Source organism: Pleurodeles waltl, chromosome 2_1, assembly GCF_031143425.1.
Source record: "Pleurodeles waltl isolate 20211129_DDA chromosome 2_1, aPleWal1.hap1.20221129, whole genome shotgun sequence".
Classification (NCBI taxonomy): domain Eukaryota; kingdom Metazoa; phylum Chordata; class Amphibia; order Caudata; family Salamandridae; genus Pleurodeles; species Pleurodeles waltl.
This window is the reverse complement of record NC_090438.1, coordinates 404,270,245-404,287,218: the sequence shown is the minus strand read 5'-3', so window position 1 is coordinate 404,287,218 and position 16,974 is coordinate 404,270,245. Positions and strand designations below refer to the sequence as shown.

Genomic DNA, 16,974 nt, shown 5'->3' with positions numbered 1-16,974 from the left:
TCAGCTTTTTTAATGCTCTAGTAAGAACATGGAAAAAAAGTTAGTCTAGTACCATTATAGGCCTAACAAGCCTAAAACCAGTCTCTTGTTGGCTGCATTCCTTTGCAGAACGGGCATGCCTGACAGTTGGGAATGTACTGTCCAGACAGAAGAATGATGAGAAGTGATTTGAACATGATTGTTTCCTGCCTGTATGCATAGTGAACAGGAATGATGGACTGGAATGCGGTCTAGAATGATTACCAGTGGCTGATATGCATTCAAGCATTTCACCTTTCATATTTTTCTCTCAATTAGAATAGTTTACATCGGTGGCAAGCTGCAGAGCTCGCCAGTTTTTGTATTACGTAATCAGAAAAACAGCATGCCCAGTAACAATTCATCCTCTTCCGTCTTCTATCCTTAAATCTTTAGGAAGACATAGCGGTTGGTAATATAGTTCCCTCAATCTGTGCGGGCTCCGAACAAAACGAATGGCAGATTGCTTCATTTTGTCTGGTTTTCAGTTAAAACATTAATTCCATGTATGATGCGCATTTTAGGATGAACACAAGAAATACGTTTCCTGTAATTTCCTCTGACTTTATTCAATATTTGGAATTGAATCACACGAATCTGTAACATGCTACACAATGCTTCTTGTTGTACACCAGTTTCGTTGTCAAGTGTATTAGAGACATGTTTTATACTAGTTTCCTAGTCCAAAATTGTATATATGACACGGTACAGATTGGTTTTATAACCCGTGTTGAAGCCTTAAGAAAACAATAGAAATAAGTGCAACAGATACTGTCTGCCTCAGCTCCGGACTGCACAAAAAGGAGGCCCCCACTTATGTAAATATAAACGCATATTTTTTCCCGCCAAACTGTCCTTTCAGCAGATAATGTGACTATTATAAGCCTAGACCAGTGGTCTCACTGTTTGCAAACTCACGCCAGCCTACCAGTGATTACTGCCTAATTTATATCCCAAGAGGGCGCAAATGGCATTCCTACCAAGACGTTTCCATTATGAAACTACGCTTTTCCAGTTGAGTCTAACATGATTGGATTGCAGTTTAGCATTCAAATTATCATCGTGGATGCTGTTTGCAAATTGGAGTGTTGATGCAATATTTCATTTCACGTGGTGCAATTAAGATTCCCTGGGCGCTTTACTGCGAACAGGGTGGTTGACATACAATATCCATTTTTTGTTTAAAAAAATATTATTAGGATAAAAATACCACTTTAGCAGGTCTGTTTATTTCCACGGATCATAATCTCCCTAGAGCAATACTGCATGTACAGATCAAAGTAAGTGAAAAGGTAGACTAAGGCGAGCTTACCTAATGAAAAAATATGTGTACATTAAAATATAATGTTTTAAAATGTTTTTTTTTCTCAAAAGATGAGAGTCTGAATTAATGAGCATGTAACATGCAATCAAACATCGCACAGGAACATGTGAATTACACATATTTAATACCATGATCTTGGTTTAAGTAACAGTGTAGAGCCTATATGTTATGTGTAAAGGAGCACATCTTAGGTTGAGATTTATTTTATTACAAATGTCCATTATAACTGTACATATCACATTGACTTCTTATCAAGGCTTCATGTGCGGTGTATCAGGCTCCACAGGTTTTATATCAAGAATGCACAGGTACTCCATACTATGACTCTGTCTCCTCACTTCTCTGTAGATACAACATCACTTGCTGTAATGCAAGCGTCTGAAAACCTCAGCCATGTCCAGCACTCAGCCATCCTTAATCGTGTTTCTGGCTGCGATTGGATAGTACAGTGAATACACTGTGAATATTTCATTTTCAGTGGACACCATGCAAGAAACCTCATTCACCTATTCATGGAATACATTGGGCTAGGCAGTGAGGAATGAAAGTAGTTACATCCATTGATTATATGTATAAACACAGTGAATACAGCTGAACAAACTTATTACCAGTGAGATAGAGCGAGCATAATTACCCTAGGTAAGTTTTCCCGGGTGTGAGAACATTGGACACGATTTTACTAGTTGTCAATCCCAGCCATTAAAATCACATGAAACCTTGGCAGCAACAGCAGTCAATCCTCACCCCCTGGGCTCTGACAAAGTTTTTCTTTTGTAAGGGTTAGCAAACAATGCTGCACCTTGCCAAAAGTATTCACTTTCCCTCCCCAACCCTTCTATCCCCTGCCCCCACCCTTTCATTGGACAAATTAGTAAACTGCCACCAATTATCTTTGAAAAATACGTGTTATTATTATTATGTTAATTAATGCACATAAGCAAGTATGGTTATCAGTATAATAGGAAAATAATATAATGTCTCATTGGCATTAGGGAAAATAACACTTTTACTTTATAAGTATAGAGCAGTAGAAGTGCAGTGGTGAGGCTGGGTGAAGTAAGTTGCATAAATATATCCAGGATTCATGTTTGAGTTATTTACCCAGGACAAACTATAACAACTAAAAACTAAAGAACAGCTGAAAGTCCAATCTTCTTAAAGAGATCCTAAACCAAGTTTGGCACCTCGGCTCAACTTTCATCTCATTTCCCCAGCTTGTTTGTTGTTTTGTTCCACCTAAATTAATGTGATGTTGTTCATCTTTGAATATCTTTGTACAGTCATATGGGTATTCATCATTGACTACAAACATTCAAATGGTATATTTTCTCTTGTTCTGCTGCTGTTTGTGGTACTTATGCACACAGACGTTTGTGTAATATATGTATTTGCAAATACATGTCTGTTTGCAAATTGATGAATAGTTTTAGGTGTTGCAAGATTCCTCCATGATTTTTTCCTAAAGATACTCTCACAAAAAATGGCCTTTGCGTGTGCCCAGAAACGCTGACAATATTGTAGATTGGGCTCAAATTGTACATCAATTTTAGCCTTTTCTCTTTCCTCCACATGGAAAAACAGTCATATTGTGGTGAGCGTCTTAAACATATGGAGATGTTTGAGGAACTTGCACATCCAGTTTGCATACTTAACCCTACATTTGTTAACTCTAACATTATCACATTGAGTCTAAACAGTAACTGGAAATGGCTGTGAAAGTCCAAAAATTACACATTTGTTTGTGAGCAACAAATTCTAGATTGTCTTCCTTTAGTTTATTCTCTATGAACACTGATGTCACCCCCAAATCGTATGGTGACAGCAGAAGCATCACTGGTAGATTTTCCATGGTAATAAGTGGGATTTTTAGTCAGAAATGTCCTTAACTCCTGATTCCATGACCCAGCATTTCGAAATTCTGAACCTAAGTCCAACTTTCGATGGCTCTCAATGTAAATTACCATAAATGGTTTGTGAATCGGGTATTGGGGGCAATGGGCTCTTTTACCAAGAGAATGTAGGAGCCTGTGAAGGCAAACATCATCAGTGCATCTTTATTATTATAAGCTTACATAAATAAATTGCTAAGAGAAGGTAGGAAGAAACAGTTCTGCAATTTGAAACATACTATCACATTACGTAAACAAGAGATAACATTATCAAATACTTGATTTACGTCTTCATATGTTTGCTTTTCTCCAAGCAAACCAATTAAGTACGCACTTGTTCAAAGGCATTGGGAGAGGACATTATGAGGGAGTGCCTTTCTTAATGAGAAAACAATGTGTGAGACCTTTGAGCTCAAAGTATAAAAGTCATGCCCGAAGTTCTGTTCAGATCCATGGAGCCTATATTGGCTTCTAGGGTGATAATGGTAGAAGAACTGTATTAATTTAAGTTCCATAGTTAACAATATAATGCAAGTGCTACCTCTTACACTTCTAAATTGGGCCAATCATAGATGCAGAGGTAGTTGGTTAAGATGCTACGTACACTGTAATCAAAAGGGAATACATGCACACAATATGTAAGGGAATATTTAAATAATGAGATTTATAAAAGGAGCCTCTGCATGGCTTCAAAGGTAATAACTTTATTAGTGGAAGCTGACAGATCAATGTTTCCAATGTAGTGGCAGACCCCACCCCCTTCACTCCCCCCAAAGACAATTGTTCAAAATAGCAGGAGCAAAAGTGTTGTTTCCAGAAAATCTGAGTTACCTCGATTGTTAAAGATTTGTATCTTAAAAAATATTTAATCTTTATCTTAGCACGTTTAAGTGTCAGTCTTTTGAAACTACCTTCGAGAAGGTGGTGATGTGTGTATGCAAGATCGCCATACAGGTAAAAAAGTGTTCTTGATAGTCTGGGGCATCTGTATATCCCTGCACAGCATGCATCCTTCATGAGTTATTGACTGTAGCTGGAAACAAATGGCTATTGCTTCTGCTGTTTACAGAGGTCTCACAAAGGGATCGATCCTCTAAACAATGAAAAACAATTATGACTATATAAGCTTTAGGAACTGATTGGCACTGTTCCATTTTAACAAAAAGATACTAGCGTTTGGCTGTGGGCCAGTCAGTGTGTGTGTCATTGACTATTGGCCATGGGAATAGCGTGATACATATGGACTGATTGTTTTGAGGGCTTCGACTTTTCACCACTTTTGACACAACAGTCAATGAAGGTACATCACAGTTCATATACTTAGAAAGTTTATTTGAGAATTATAGAATCAGAAAAGGCAAAGGGAAAAAAGGTGAATTCGACATGAAAATCCAGAAATGGCACTTATCCTCCCAGTAACCTACATGAAGCATGGGTGAATATACTCCTTGAGGAGAAATACCTCTTCCATTTCAGAGTTCATTTTGGGAGGCTTACAATATCGAAACGTTTTGAAGGAATGTAAACATTACTCAGCAGGATCGGTGAGCCATCGGGCAGCTGACCTGAGCCACTAATTGTTAGAAATGGGGTCTCTAGGTGGCAGAGGTATACACGCTTGTCCAAGTAGGGACCACCATCCTAGTCAGGGTAAGTCACACACAATCCAAATTATCCTGTGCCCACCCTCTGGTAGCTTGACGCTGAGCAGTCAGGCTTAACTTAGAAGGCAATGTGCAAAGTATTTGTGCAATAAACCATGAAGTAACACAGTGAAAACACCACAAAAATACACCACACAGGTTTAGAAAAACATAAGATATTTATCTGATTAAATTAAGGTCAAAACTATCAAGATTCAATAAGCGCGAGTTGAGATATCACTTTTGCAAGCTTAAAAAGAGTCTTAGATCTTAAAAATCAACAGTTATCTCTTGTTTGCACAAGGTACCTGGTTTGCATCTAAATTGCCACGCACGGAGACCGCAGAGCGGAGATGTGTGGAAAAATAAGGTGTGCATTGGGTTTTCCAACACGGCACAGACAGTGTGTCATTTCTTTCCACACTCCAAGGGGCTTTGCGTCGATTTCCGGCGAGCAGTCTTGGATCCTCACTGCGATGCGGGGTTCTTTTGATGCCCAGTGATAATACAGGGAAAAATCCTGGTCGTGCACTAAGAAGTCACAGGCGTTGCGTCAATCCGGTAGGCGATGCGTCAAATCTTCTGATGCATTGATTCTTCACTCAGGAAGTCGGGCTGTGTCGTTCCAGCTCAGCTGTGCTTCGATCTGGTTGGGCTGTGAGTCTAATTTCTGGTCACAACGCAGGTGCTGCGTCGATCTTTTCTCTGGAAGTTGGGCTGCTTTGTTCCGGTTCGGCTGTGCGGCAATTTTCTCATCACAGGGCAGGCTATGCATTGATTTTCGGCGCACAAGGAGTTTCCTTGAGGAGATTACTTTTTTTTGGCCCTGGCTCTTTAGAAAACAGGAGGCAAGCTCAATCCAAGGCCTTGGAGAGAACTTCTCAGCAAAGTCAGAGGCCAGCAAGGCAGCAAGGCAACAACAAGGCAGCAGTCCTTCACAGCAAAGCAGTCCAGGTGAGTCTTTTGGGCAGCCAGGCAGTTCCTCTTGACAGGTTGCCGGATCTGGTTCAGAAGTGTCTGAATTGGTGGGGTCAGGGACCCAGATTATATATCCAATAATGCCTTTGAGGTGGGGGAGACTTAAAAAAGTGGTTTTGAAGTGCACCAGGTCCCCTTTCAGTTCCATCCTGTCTGCCAGGGTCCCAGTAGGGGGGTTGGCAGTCCATTGTGTGAGGGCAGGCCACTAGCCTTAGTAATGTAAGTGTCAGGCCCTCCACCCTTCCATCCCAGGAAGACCCATTCAGTATGTAGATAAGCGCAGGTGTGACCTAGTATCCTGTGTTTGTGGTTGTCTGGGTGAAATGCACAAGGGAGCCGTCAAGCCCAGCCAGACATGGATTGGAGACACGCTGTAAGGCACAGATGGATTTTAAGTGCAGAGAAATGCTCACTTTCCAAAAGTGGCATTTCTAAAATAGTAATATAAAATCCAACCCCAACCCAATACCAATAAGCAGGATTTTGTATTACCATTCTGACTATACTAAATATGAAATGGTTTCCCCTTTCTGATGAGAATCTACCACTCAAACAGTATATGAGGGTAGCCCTAATGCTGTCCTATTAAACCAGGCCTCACAGTAGTGGAAAACAAATTTAGGAGTTTTCCACTACCAGGACATATAAAACACACCTATATATGTCCTACCGTTTACCTACATAGCACTCTGCCCTCTGGATTACCTAGGGCCTACCTTAGGGGTGATTTATATGTAGAAAAAGGGGATTTTAAGGCTTGGCAAATACTTTTAAATGCAAAGTCAAAGTGACAGTGAAACTTTACACACAGGCCTTACAAGGGCAGGCCTGAGACATGGTTAAGGGGCTACTTATGTGAGTGGCACAACCAGTGCTGCAGGCCCACTAGTAGCATTTAATCTAAACGCCCAGGGCACATGTAGTGCACTTTACTAGGGACATACAAGTAGATCAAATATACCAATTGGGTTTGAACCAATGTTACCATGTTTAAGGGAGAGAGCATAAGCACTTTATCACTGATTAGCAGTGGTAAAGTATGCAGAGTCCTAAAAACAGCACAGTGTCAGAAAAGTGGAGGGAGGCAGGCAAAAAGTTGGGGGATGACCACCCTAAGGCTGTCAAGTCTAACACTAATGCACTCATTCAAAAGACATATTTAGACGGTAGACGGGCCTGTAAACCAAACAACTATCTGATAGATCTGCTAAAAGGGTCTTCCCATAGCAATTTAGAGTGGCAGGTTGAGTGGCCATCTTGTACAGTCTTGTACAGAATCCACCCCTAGATAAGTGTCAGGAAAAACACTAGAAAGGAATTTTGTGATTAGCACCCACTGGGAATTATGGACGTTCAGAACTTAAAAGGAAAAGGCTGACATTGAGAGATTACTTACTTAATGGAGGTGGTCCTTCCAGCCTTTCAAAAAGTATTTTCAGGATGAGAAGTTGTAAGGCGTACCAGACGTCATACAGACATATAAATAGGCATGATTTCAGGTGATGTTTGACTGGATCTATTGGGACGTGGTTAAAAAGGGGGAGTACCATGTTATATATCAATAGACTGTGTGCCTAGATGCCACATAGCTGCAGACTCAGCATTAAAGTTTTTGCTACATTAGTGACTTTAATTGTCATGGATCTACAACAGAGATATAGGTGACTCGACTATCTTCAAAAAGCTTACATTGAACTTTGCATGGCATGATTTGCCATTGCACAACGTTTAATACAAGAAATGTAAATATGTCCTGCACGCTTTACCTGCTATAAGGGATTTGCACTTTGTTAATGTGCGTGAAAATAATGAATTTAGCATGGAGTCAAAAGCTTGGGGTAAAAAAACATAAATGGGCGTTTGATTTGTAATTTAGTCATATGAATCCCCTCCCCTTCAATTAAGGCTGTAGATTTCCCCTCGTGGTAGAAAGTTTCCAGGGCGCTGAATAATATGTGTATGTCTACCAGCTTTACATCCATCTTTCCTGTATCTCATAATGGAGGTGAAAAGTCTAAGATACTTGGCAGGATACGAAGTATAAACAAAATTGCTTTTTTCATTCTCTAGTTTCCAAAATGTTGGTCTAAGAATAACCCTTGAAGAATCCTTGCTCCTAGGTTCGACCACTGGGTGGTTCCCCATGTAGTGAACGCTTTAGAATGATCCCACTCACTCATCGCACACTAACCCATTTGTGTGCCCTCCCAGGTAAAGTAGCACACCCAAATGCCGTGGTCTAAGGGATTGTTGTCATGCTCCACACACACTTTTACACTCTCCCTCTTCTTTACTTGTCACCTCCTAGCCATGGTCTCTCACCAAAGACCAGCAGATCCCTTTCTCATTACTGCCCTACATACACTCATCTCCTGTGTTCTCACTCCACTCCACGTGCCTTTTGCTTGTGGTTCTTGCTCTTCTGCAAAGTTATGACCATCATTATATCTGCTTCCCTATGCCAGCAAAGGGGGACTTTTAAGGGCCCTGATCCAGTATTACCATGTATCCAGGATATCCGTACTCCACCATCAGCTGCAACACAGCACATTCAGACAATATCTGGGAGCTACATACGTCTAGTGCCGCGAGTACAACAGCTATGACAATATGGGAAGCAGTCAGAATAACTATATGAAAACCTCCATTAAGTCTTTTAAATGCAGATATGAGGACGATTTGGTAGGCTGTAAATTAAAATAACGTAAAAGATGGCTTGATCCCACGTCCCCCCCACCATATTCATAAAAAAAACAGATGTGCATGCAAGGAAGAAAACTGGAGTGCAGCTCCCAAAAGCGCTAGGAAAATGTGGACCTAGTTTTGCCTCCGAAAACCAACCATACAGTTAATAACAAAAAAACAACAGCGTTGCTTCATGTAACAGTCAGAATGTTGGTAAAAGGAAAATATTAGTACAACACAAGAATTAAAGTGAAAGAAAGACTGGAGTGTGTGCATGGTCCTGCTCTCCTAGAAACAGCAGAGTGGATGCATTTTAGCAACGAATAGTTAGCAAAATAATTGTAATTGTCATAAGAACCATCTGTGAGCTTTTAACTCCAAACTCAAAATAACTAGTATGACAAGCTCACCATGGCTGCTCCAGCAACACAGAAACATGTAAACCAGCAGGCAAATATGTTTGATCTAGTTGCAATGACATTATGCTTGTGACTAATCCAACACAGCATAATTTGATACGTGGGCAAACCCTCTTGACTGCAACCATAATTTGATGTCAGCTGTCACCACATTTTTAAGTCCCTTATATTCTCTCTTTACTTTACATGTCTCTGTAATAACATTTCCCAACTTGGTTTCACTCATAACGTTAGTGCCAATGACAAACAGTTCATCCTTTAATTTTCCTCATTCACAGCCAAACCTCAAACTCATTCATTGGCTGCCATATTAATGCTAGATACTGAACTGCAGAGTTATCCCTGATGTTTGACTTGTCTCAGAAAAAGAGACCCCAGTCCTGTCTCTTCAACATTCTCCCCATGCATTGTCTCCTTGACACTATTCTTAACTCTCCTGCAGTGATGAAACACGGTTTATGGTTCAACTCGTCAATGCAACAGAAGTTCTTTAGTTTACTCATCACATAGCCACAATGCCCAGCTACTGAATATAAGGAAAAATAACCACTTCTTCTATTTTCTCCCTGTCAAATACCTGATCAGCACATTAAAAAACGAATGTGGACACATTGAATAACTGCAATGCTTCACTGCTAATTCTCTCCCTTGAACAATGTGATTTAACTCACCACTAGAGTGCTCTTTCACATTCACCCACACACACCCTCCTTGCCTAGAAACCAGAAACCAAATGGCTCCTAGCTATTACTGGGCCCCCTTCCCCCTCCCAAAAAAAAATCTTAAACATGCATTAAAACCTTCCAAGGAAAATTCCTTATATTTCTGCCTCATCGTAGGATCCGCTTCACCACATTTACTGTGCCCAGTCAGCATCAGCCTCCTCAAGGGCCATAAAACCAAATTGAGTACCCTGAAGATTTGCATGTTACTCTGCCCCTTCTGAAGAAGAAACCTGCCTAACTACCTTAGCACAAAGTTCACCCAAAAATAATTCCAAATTACAACCACAATTACTTTTGCAATAATGGATGATGCTAGGATAATAAATTAATACTTTATATATATTTATGCGTATATGGTTTTATTATCATGCATTTTGTTTTCACCTTTCTTTTATTGCGTACAGTTCTTACCTGATTTATATTACAATTTTAGTTACAATTACCATATGCACCCTTTCTATAACTAGGGGAAGCACTTCTGGTGGGAACGTATAAATGCACAAATACAGACACAAAATAAGAGAAACACTTTGGTTCAGGGCCAGCCTGTTGACATTACCAGCTCTTGACATAACAGAGAATATCCATGCAATTAGTGTAATTGCAGTCTGTTTGACATAGTAACTGGCATCGTGCCTCTACAACTGGCTCTGCCGCATAGGATACAGCAATGAAAATTATATTATAACTAATTTATGTGATCTTTTTGCTGGAGCCCCATGGGAGAATGATGAACACGTTTACTGCTGACTGCACAAAGCATAAAAAACAAAATCAGACTAGATGTAAAGGCACTTTTTTTTACATAAGAATGCGTTGAAACATCTATCAGTTATATTTTTTATTCATGAAGTGTGCAAGGGTTGCACTGCAGCTCATAAAATAGAAGGTTCGATTTCTTCTGGTCAGTAAATATAGAAAAACCTAGCAAGGGAAAGAGCATGGCACACTAAGTGCTCACTTTAGTTCCCAGCTGAACATAAACTGCTCAACAAGGAGAGAAAATGCTTTGAGAATCTCTGATTTCGCTTCATAGGTGAAGATCTCATTGCATGCTATAGAGGACTAAGAACTTGCTGGTAGTGTGGTTGAAAAAACTGCACATACGACTCCAGAAAGCGTTTCACTAACGGTATATGTTTGTATGTATACATGTGTTTGTGTCTCTGTGTGTCTGTATATATATGTATAGATAGATTTCTATTTACTTTCTTATATTGCTTTGATTGAGGAATCTGCTTCTCTCTAATGTGAGTCAGCTGTACAGGGTACCCCGACCCTGCCTTTACATGCTGAACTATGCACCTCCTTACATCAATTAGCCTTGGTGACTGTTGAAATGCATCTGGAGAATCTCACCCACCGACAGTCGATGTAAAATTTCGAGCTCTGGAAAGAAACTTTCACATATGATGCTTTATAAGAATTCCCATATTAAAATAAAAGAAAAACATTTGATCTTTCTTCATATCATTTATCCTTAAATCATTTATACGGCCAAGTGCATGCATTAATAAGGTATCATCGCTTTGAACCGCAGATTCACTTTAATCTTCGGATTAGATTTGAAAGAATGAAATATAAGGATTCCCATCAATACATTTAAATAAAAATGGATTTATTTGAACTAATGGCTGAATAAAGTGGTGACATTTCAACATTAAACATGATGATTGGGTATATTATATTACACGTTCTCACTTATTTTATGAAGGGTGGAATTTTATGAGCAGTAATTCTGAAAAACGAGTCTTCTCGGTTATTTTTTTCCCTTTACCTACAGAGCACAATGGCTTCTACTCAGAGGCTTTTTTTATGTGAAATCTAAAGTTGTTGAAGATTTTAATATTATCTCTGTGTTGTTTTTTCCCATTAGTTTCTGCCCAGAATCTCAAGGGCAGCCTAGATGCAATGGAACTGCAGATCAATCGCCTGGAAAAGGACATCCAGCACTTCCCCAAAACAGATGACCCTCATGAGAAGTTTGTGAGTCGAATGAGCATATCCTTTCAAAGCTCTGAAATGAACTCTCTACCCTTCCTTGTTAAATATTTACACATTTGGGAACTATCTGGCTCAGACTGTCTGCCGTGTTGTGTTGTATGGAATTGCACAAGGCACGAACAAGTTACATGTTGTCTGTGCTACAAGCAATAGGCCATTAGATGATCTAAAATGCATGCATTTATTTCCCTGACTTTAAGGAACGCTGCAGAAAGATGAGCGCTTTTTGAAAGGCAATGGAATTCACTGTTGTGACCTTGTGAATACTATTCTCTGAACATTTCTTTTCCATTAATCTAAAAACAGAATTGCGTTTTCAACTAGTTCTGTTGCGTGTCGCCGATTTCCATGGGATTGAAGTTTGCCATTAATAGGTGTAATTCATGTGAGACTGGTTCAATAATCGGGATGCGAAAATAAGTATGAACAGAGCCACAGGAATTATGTTGTAGTGAAAGATCAAATTATGTGGCACAGTTAATTATGTGGCAAGAAGTGGGAAATTATGCAACACGGTATGGAAAAGTTTGTGGCTAATTTATCAGACTGCTTCGTCTTGTTAATAGACATTGTCTCAAAAGAGATTCCTGTGTGAAAAATACAAACGTTTTTTAAGCAAGAAAGGTGTACACATTAATTATATGCTACAGAAATGTTTTATTTACCAACAAAAAACATGGTTTCAACTTGTATGGAAGAATAGGGACATAATTTTAGTCGCTAATTCAGTCATTCATCCTGCAATACGATGGTTGCTCTAAAACATACAATGTTGAAATAAGTAGAAAAGAAGCCCACAAATACACGTTATGCTATTTAAATTGTGTCTTTTTTATAATTCGTATCCCAATTATGTTTAAAACCGGCTTTCAGTTATGGGTCACTCTTTAGCCACACTGGGCATTTAGAAACTGCTGTTTCTATTAAACGTGACGTGTAGTGAGGTTGAGTGTTAGATTTGTGTCTCTAGTTGGCAGGGGTAGGCATCATGTCTGTTGGGTTATACTGTGTGTGGAATGTTAGTGATGTATTGATTGCTTAGCAACATGTGGAATGTGGTGGGAGGAAAAGATCTGGCAAGGCAGTTGCCTATCTTGTACTGCCAGGGTTGGTAGCATCCTGCTTAATGGAATAAAGCGTTGGAAAGAAAAGACTTGGAACCGTGTCTTTTTCAGTGGCGACGAGGGTGGGATCATGATATTATCAGTGAGCCAACCCTGGCATAGGAGGAGAAGCCTTGAGATGCCTTCTGGACTTTGTGGGCAGTGACTGGACGTTATTTTAGACGTTGGTGGAAATCTTCTACTGCATTTTATATGATTTATGGATTTATTGGAGTGCAGTGTCATAGACATACCCTCGGCAGACCTTGTGTTTTAAAAGGATTCATGTTAACCGATGACAACGCCGCCTGCGCTGTGAAAAGCGTGTAATGACTTCGTGCTACTGCGAGTGCGGGTAAATTAAGCTTGCTCTGGTCAAACTAAGCCCCGGTGCTAACAAGGATCTGATCTCAAGGTATTTCGGCAACGAGGACCTAAAGCTTAACTTCTCATATTTGCCGCGCGGTAACTGCTTGTTACCTTTCAAGTTTGTCACGAAAAGCGTCGTTGGCTGTCTGCGTGCAGAGACCGGTTTTCAAAGGCAGAACTGGAACAGCCCAGTCTCCAGGACGACGGAGAGGACACGAGACGGAGAAGATGCGAGAGAGCGCGTCACTATTGTGTGTGCGGCAAGGGCAACCAGCTGTAGAAAGAAGGCCGACGGTCGCAAAACAACGTGGACGTCGTAAATTAAATGTGAGGAAGCGCGTCAGATCTGCGTGTTGTGGGCAACCAACTGGAAAGTGAAGCGGTGCCTGCTGAGAGTGGAGGACGCCCTGAACAGTGAAAAATCTGGAAAGTGGGAATATCGTCGTACTTCAACGTTATTGTTGACTGGGGGGGTCAGCGCCACTGTGTTGGTGTTGGACAATATTTTTTCCATTCAAAGTAGAAGGTGGATTTTGACTTAAATTGTGCAGAGTGAGTTACAGATTAAGTAATATAATACATTGTATTTAGTCTGTGGTAACATAGTAATTGGACACTTGTACGGTGAAATCTCAGTGTAAACCATGCAAGCTATAGCCACCTACATTTTTACCTCTTCCTGGGGAGCCTGTTATGCCATGGGAAGATTGGCGAGAGGCTTTTGAAACATATTTAGAAGCCTTGGGTGGAGCTATTTTTACAGCAAAAAGGAAATTAGCTTTGTTAAAACATAATTTGGGCGTGGAAGGGAGGAAAGTGTTGAAAACTCTACCGTGTGGTGAAGTTCTTGAAAATGGGGAGGGATCTGACGAAGAGGTTGATGGTGAGGATGTGTATGTAAGGGCCATGGGGGCATTAGAAAGTCATTTTAGCAAAAAAGTGAGTATAGTGGTGGAACGTCACAGATTCTTTTCGAGAGCGCAAGCGCAATGTGAGTCTGTGGATCAGTTTGTAAGTGCGTTGAGAACATTAGCAAATACATGCAAGTTTAAGGACCTACACGAGGAAATAATTAGAGACCAATTGATAAATCGTACTAGAAACATAAAAATTCAGGAAAAACTCTTGAGTTTAAAAGATCCTTCTTTGGATGAGGCTATTGTTGTTGCGAGACGTATTGAAGATACATCACGTTATATTAAGGAATTGGGAAAACACAATGTCGATAATGTGACCCCTCAGGAAGTGGACAAGATCAAGAGTACTAAGAATGAAAGCATATTTGAAGGAAAAAAAAAATGTTATAGATGTGGTAGCATGAAACATCTGGCATTTTCTGGAAGTTGTCCAGCGTCGAATGCTAAGTGTTTCAATTGTAATAGAATGGGTAATTTTTCCAAAGTTTGTAACCAAAAGAAAAATGTAATCAAGAAGAAAAGTGTGAATTGTGTGCAGGCTGACGGTAAAAAGTTAGAAAAGACGTATTCTGATGAAGAAGGTGATGGTGTGCAAGTATTGATGCTAAATGCTGTTACTGAAGAGGTCTTAGTTGAGAACAAGGTGATGTTACTTGAGAATGGGTGTTACAGACCACCGAAGTGTAGTGTAAATCTGAATGGTGTAGCAATTAGCATGTGGGCGGATTCATGTTCTCCATATACGCTGATTAATAGAGATACTTGGCTTAGGTTAGGAAAGCTGGAATTATCTGAACCCAAAGTTGGATTGGTAGGTTATGGAGGTACCAAGATATCGGTTGTAGGGTATTTTCAAGGGAGTCTAAATTTTAAACAGAGGGAAATAACATGTTGTGTGTATGTTGTGGAAAGAGGCAGATGTTTGTTAGGGTGGAATGAACAAAGAGCATTAAACATTGTATTGAACCCGAACACCGAGGAACAAGTTCTGACTGTGTTACAAGAAAATCCTAATGCAGAAAAGTGGAAGGCGAAATTTCCTTTGTTATTTGGAGACAAGCTGGGTTGTCTGGAAAAATTTCAGCACAAGATTGTTTTAAGAAAAGGTGCGATACCTAAGGTGCATAAAGTGAGAGGAGTACCATTGATGCTTAGGGATGCATTGAAAACTGAATTGGCAAGATTATTACAATCGGGGGTGATAGAAGCGGTGGAGTCTTCGGAACGGTTGAGTCCAGTGGTACTGGCTCGGAAACCTAATGGCAAGATTAGGATGTGTGTTGACCTGAGAGATTTAAATGATAATATATGGATAGACAGACACCCTATACCAAATATAAATGAGTTGTTGGCCAGCATTCAAGGTGGAAAGGTGTTTTCTACACAGGATCTGTCTAATGCGTATCATCAGATTTTATTACACCCAGATTCGAAGCATCTCACTTCATTTATCACACCAGAGGGAGCATTTAGATTTTTACGAATGCCATTTGGCCTGGCATCTGCCTCAGCGGTCTTTCAAAGGATAATGCAAAACTTGTTGGGCGAGGTTGAGAATGTAAGATTCTTTCAGGACGATGTGCTGGTATGGGCGGAAAGTGAAACGGAACATGATAAAGTGTTAGGGAAGGTGTGTTCAATTTTGGAAAGGGCAGGTTTGAGTGTTGAAATGAAGAAATGCAAGTTCGAGCGACAAAGTGTGGAGTATCTGGGCCACACAGTTTCTGGTGATGGAATTAAATCAAGGGTAGGTCTGATGGAGGCGATAGAAAAAGCTCCGAATCCGAAGGATAAAGATCAGTTGAGGTCATTCTTAGGTCTAGCTGAGTACTATGCTAAATTTGTAAAGAATTTTGCGGACATCGCTCAGCCCCTACGCACACTGATGAAAAAGAACCAGAAGTTTGAGTGGTCGGATGGTTGTCAACAAGCGTTTGTTGAGTTAAAAAAGAGTATTGTCAATGCAGTGGAGTTGAAGCCATTTGTGACGGGCGACCATACGATCATATCCACAGATGCCAGCATGTACGGTTTGGGGGCTGTGTTGATGCAAGTGAGGAAGGGTAAGGAGTACGTGATTGCATTTGCCTCAAGAACGTTGAGAGGTGCGGAAGCCACTTATTCTGCGATTGAGAAGGAGGCTCTCGCTTGTTGGTGGGGCGTCCAGCATTTTAGGAATTATGTGTGGGGAAGAAGATTTGATCTACGAACGGACCATAAACCATTGGTGGACATTTTCACGACAAAGGGTGCCAGCCGTGCGTCACCACGTATAGCAAAATGGTTATATAGGTTACAAGAATATGACTTCGTCACTAAATATGTTCCTGGTGTGGCAAATGTGAATGCTGATTGTTTGTCTAGACTACCAATTGAGGGAACGGAGAACGACGAAGATGAGGATTGGGTTGTGGCAGATATACATGCTGTAGAATTGAAAGCTTTGGGGAAAGACGAGTGGAAGTCAGCAATGATGGAGGATGAAGTGATGCAAATATTGAGGAGAAATTTGGATAGGCATTGGAGGGAGTTAGGAAGGGAGGTGGTGGATGTGTTAGCTAATTTTAAGAGTGTATGGTCGGAGTTATCTGAACAGGATGGGGTATTGAAGAGAGGTGACAGAGTGGTTGTACCGCATAAGTTAAGGGAGAAAGTGTTAGGTGTTTTGCATGAAGGGCATGGTGGTATGTCCGGTATGAAGAGGAAGGCAAGAGTGGATTTTTGGTGGCCAGGTATGGACCGTGATGTTGAAAGGTTTGTTAGAAATTGTTTGAGCTGTGCGTGCAGTGACAAAACGCATGTGGGCAAGAGTACTCCTGTAATTCCTATTCCATTTCCGTGTGAGCCATGGAAGAAAGTGGGTATGGATGTGTGTGGTCCATTTGTTTTAGATGAAAATG

General features: G+C 40.5%; 1 protein-coding gene across 2 annotated transcripts in view; it reads left to right on the top strand.

Moving 5' to 3' along the window:
- DIAPH2 (diaphanous related formin 2) overlaps positions 1-16,974 on the top strand; it is a 3,364,504-nt gene that overhangs the window by 2,374,215 nt on the left and 973,315 nt on the right. For both annotated transcript variants that reach the window (XM_069213107.1, XM_069213115.1), the window contains one exon: positions 11,558-11,682. In XM_069213107.1, coding sequence (XP_069069208.1) covers positions 11,558-11,682 — 125 coding nt within the window. The remainder of the gene's footprint in view (positions 1-11,557; positions 11,683-16,974) is intronic.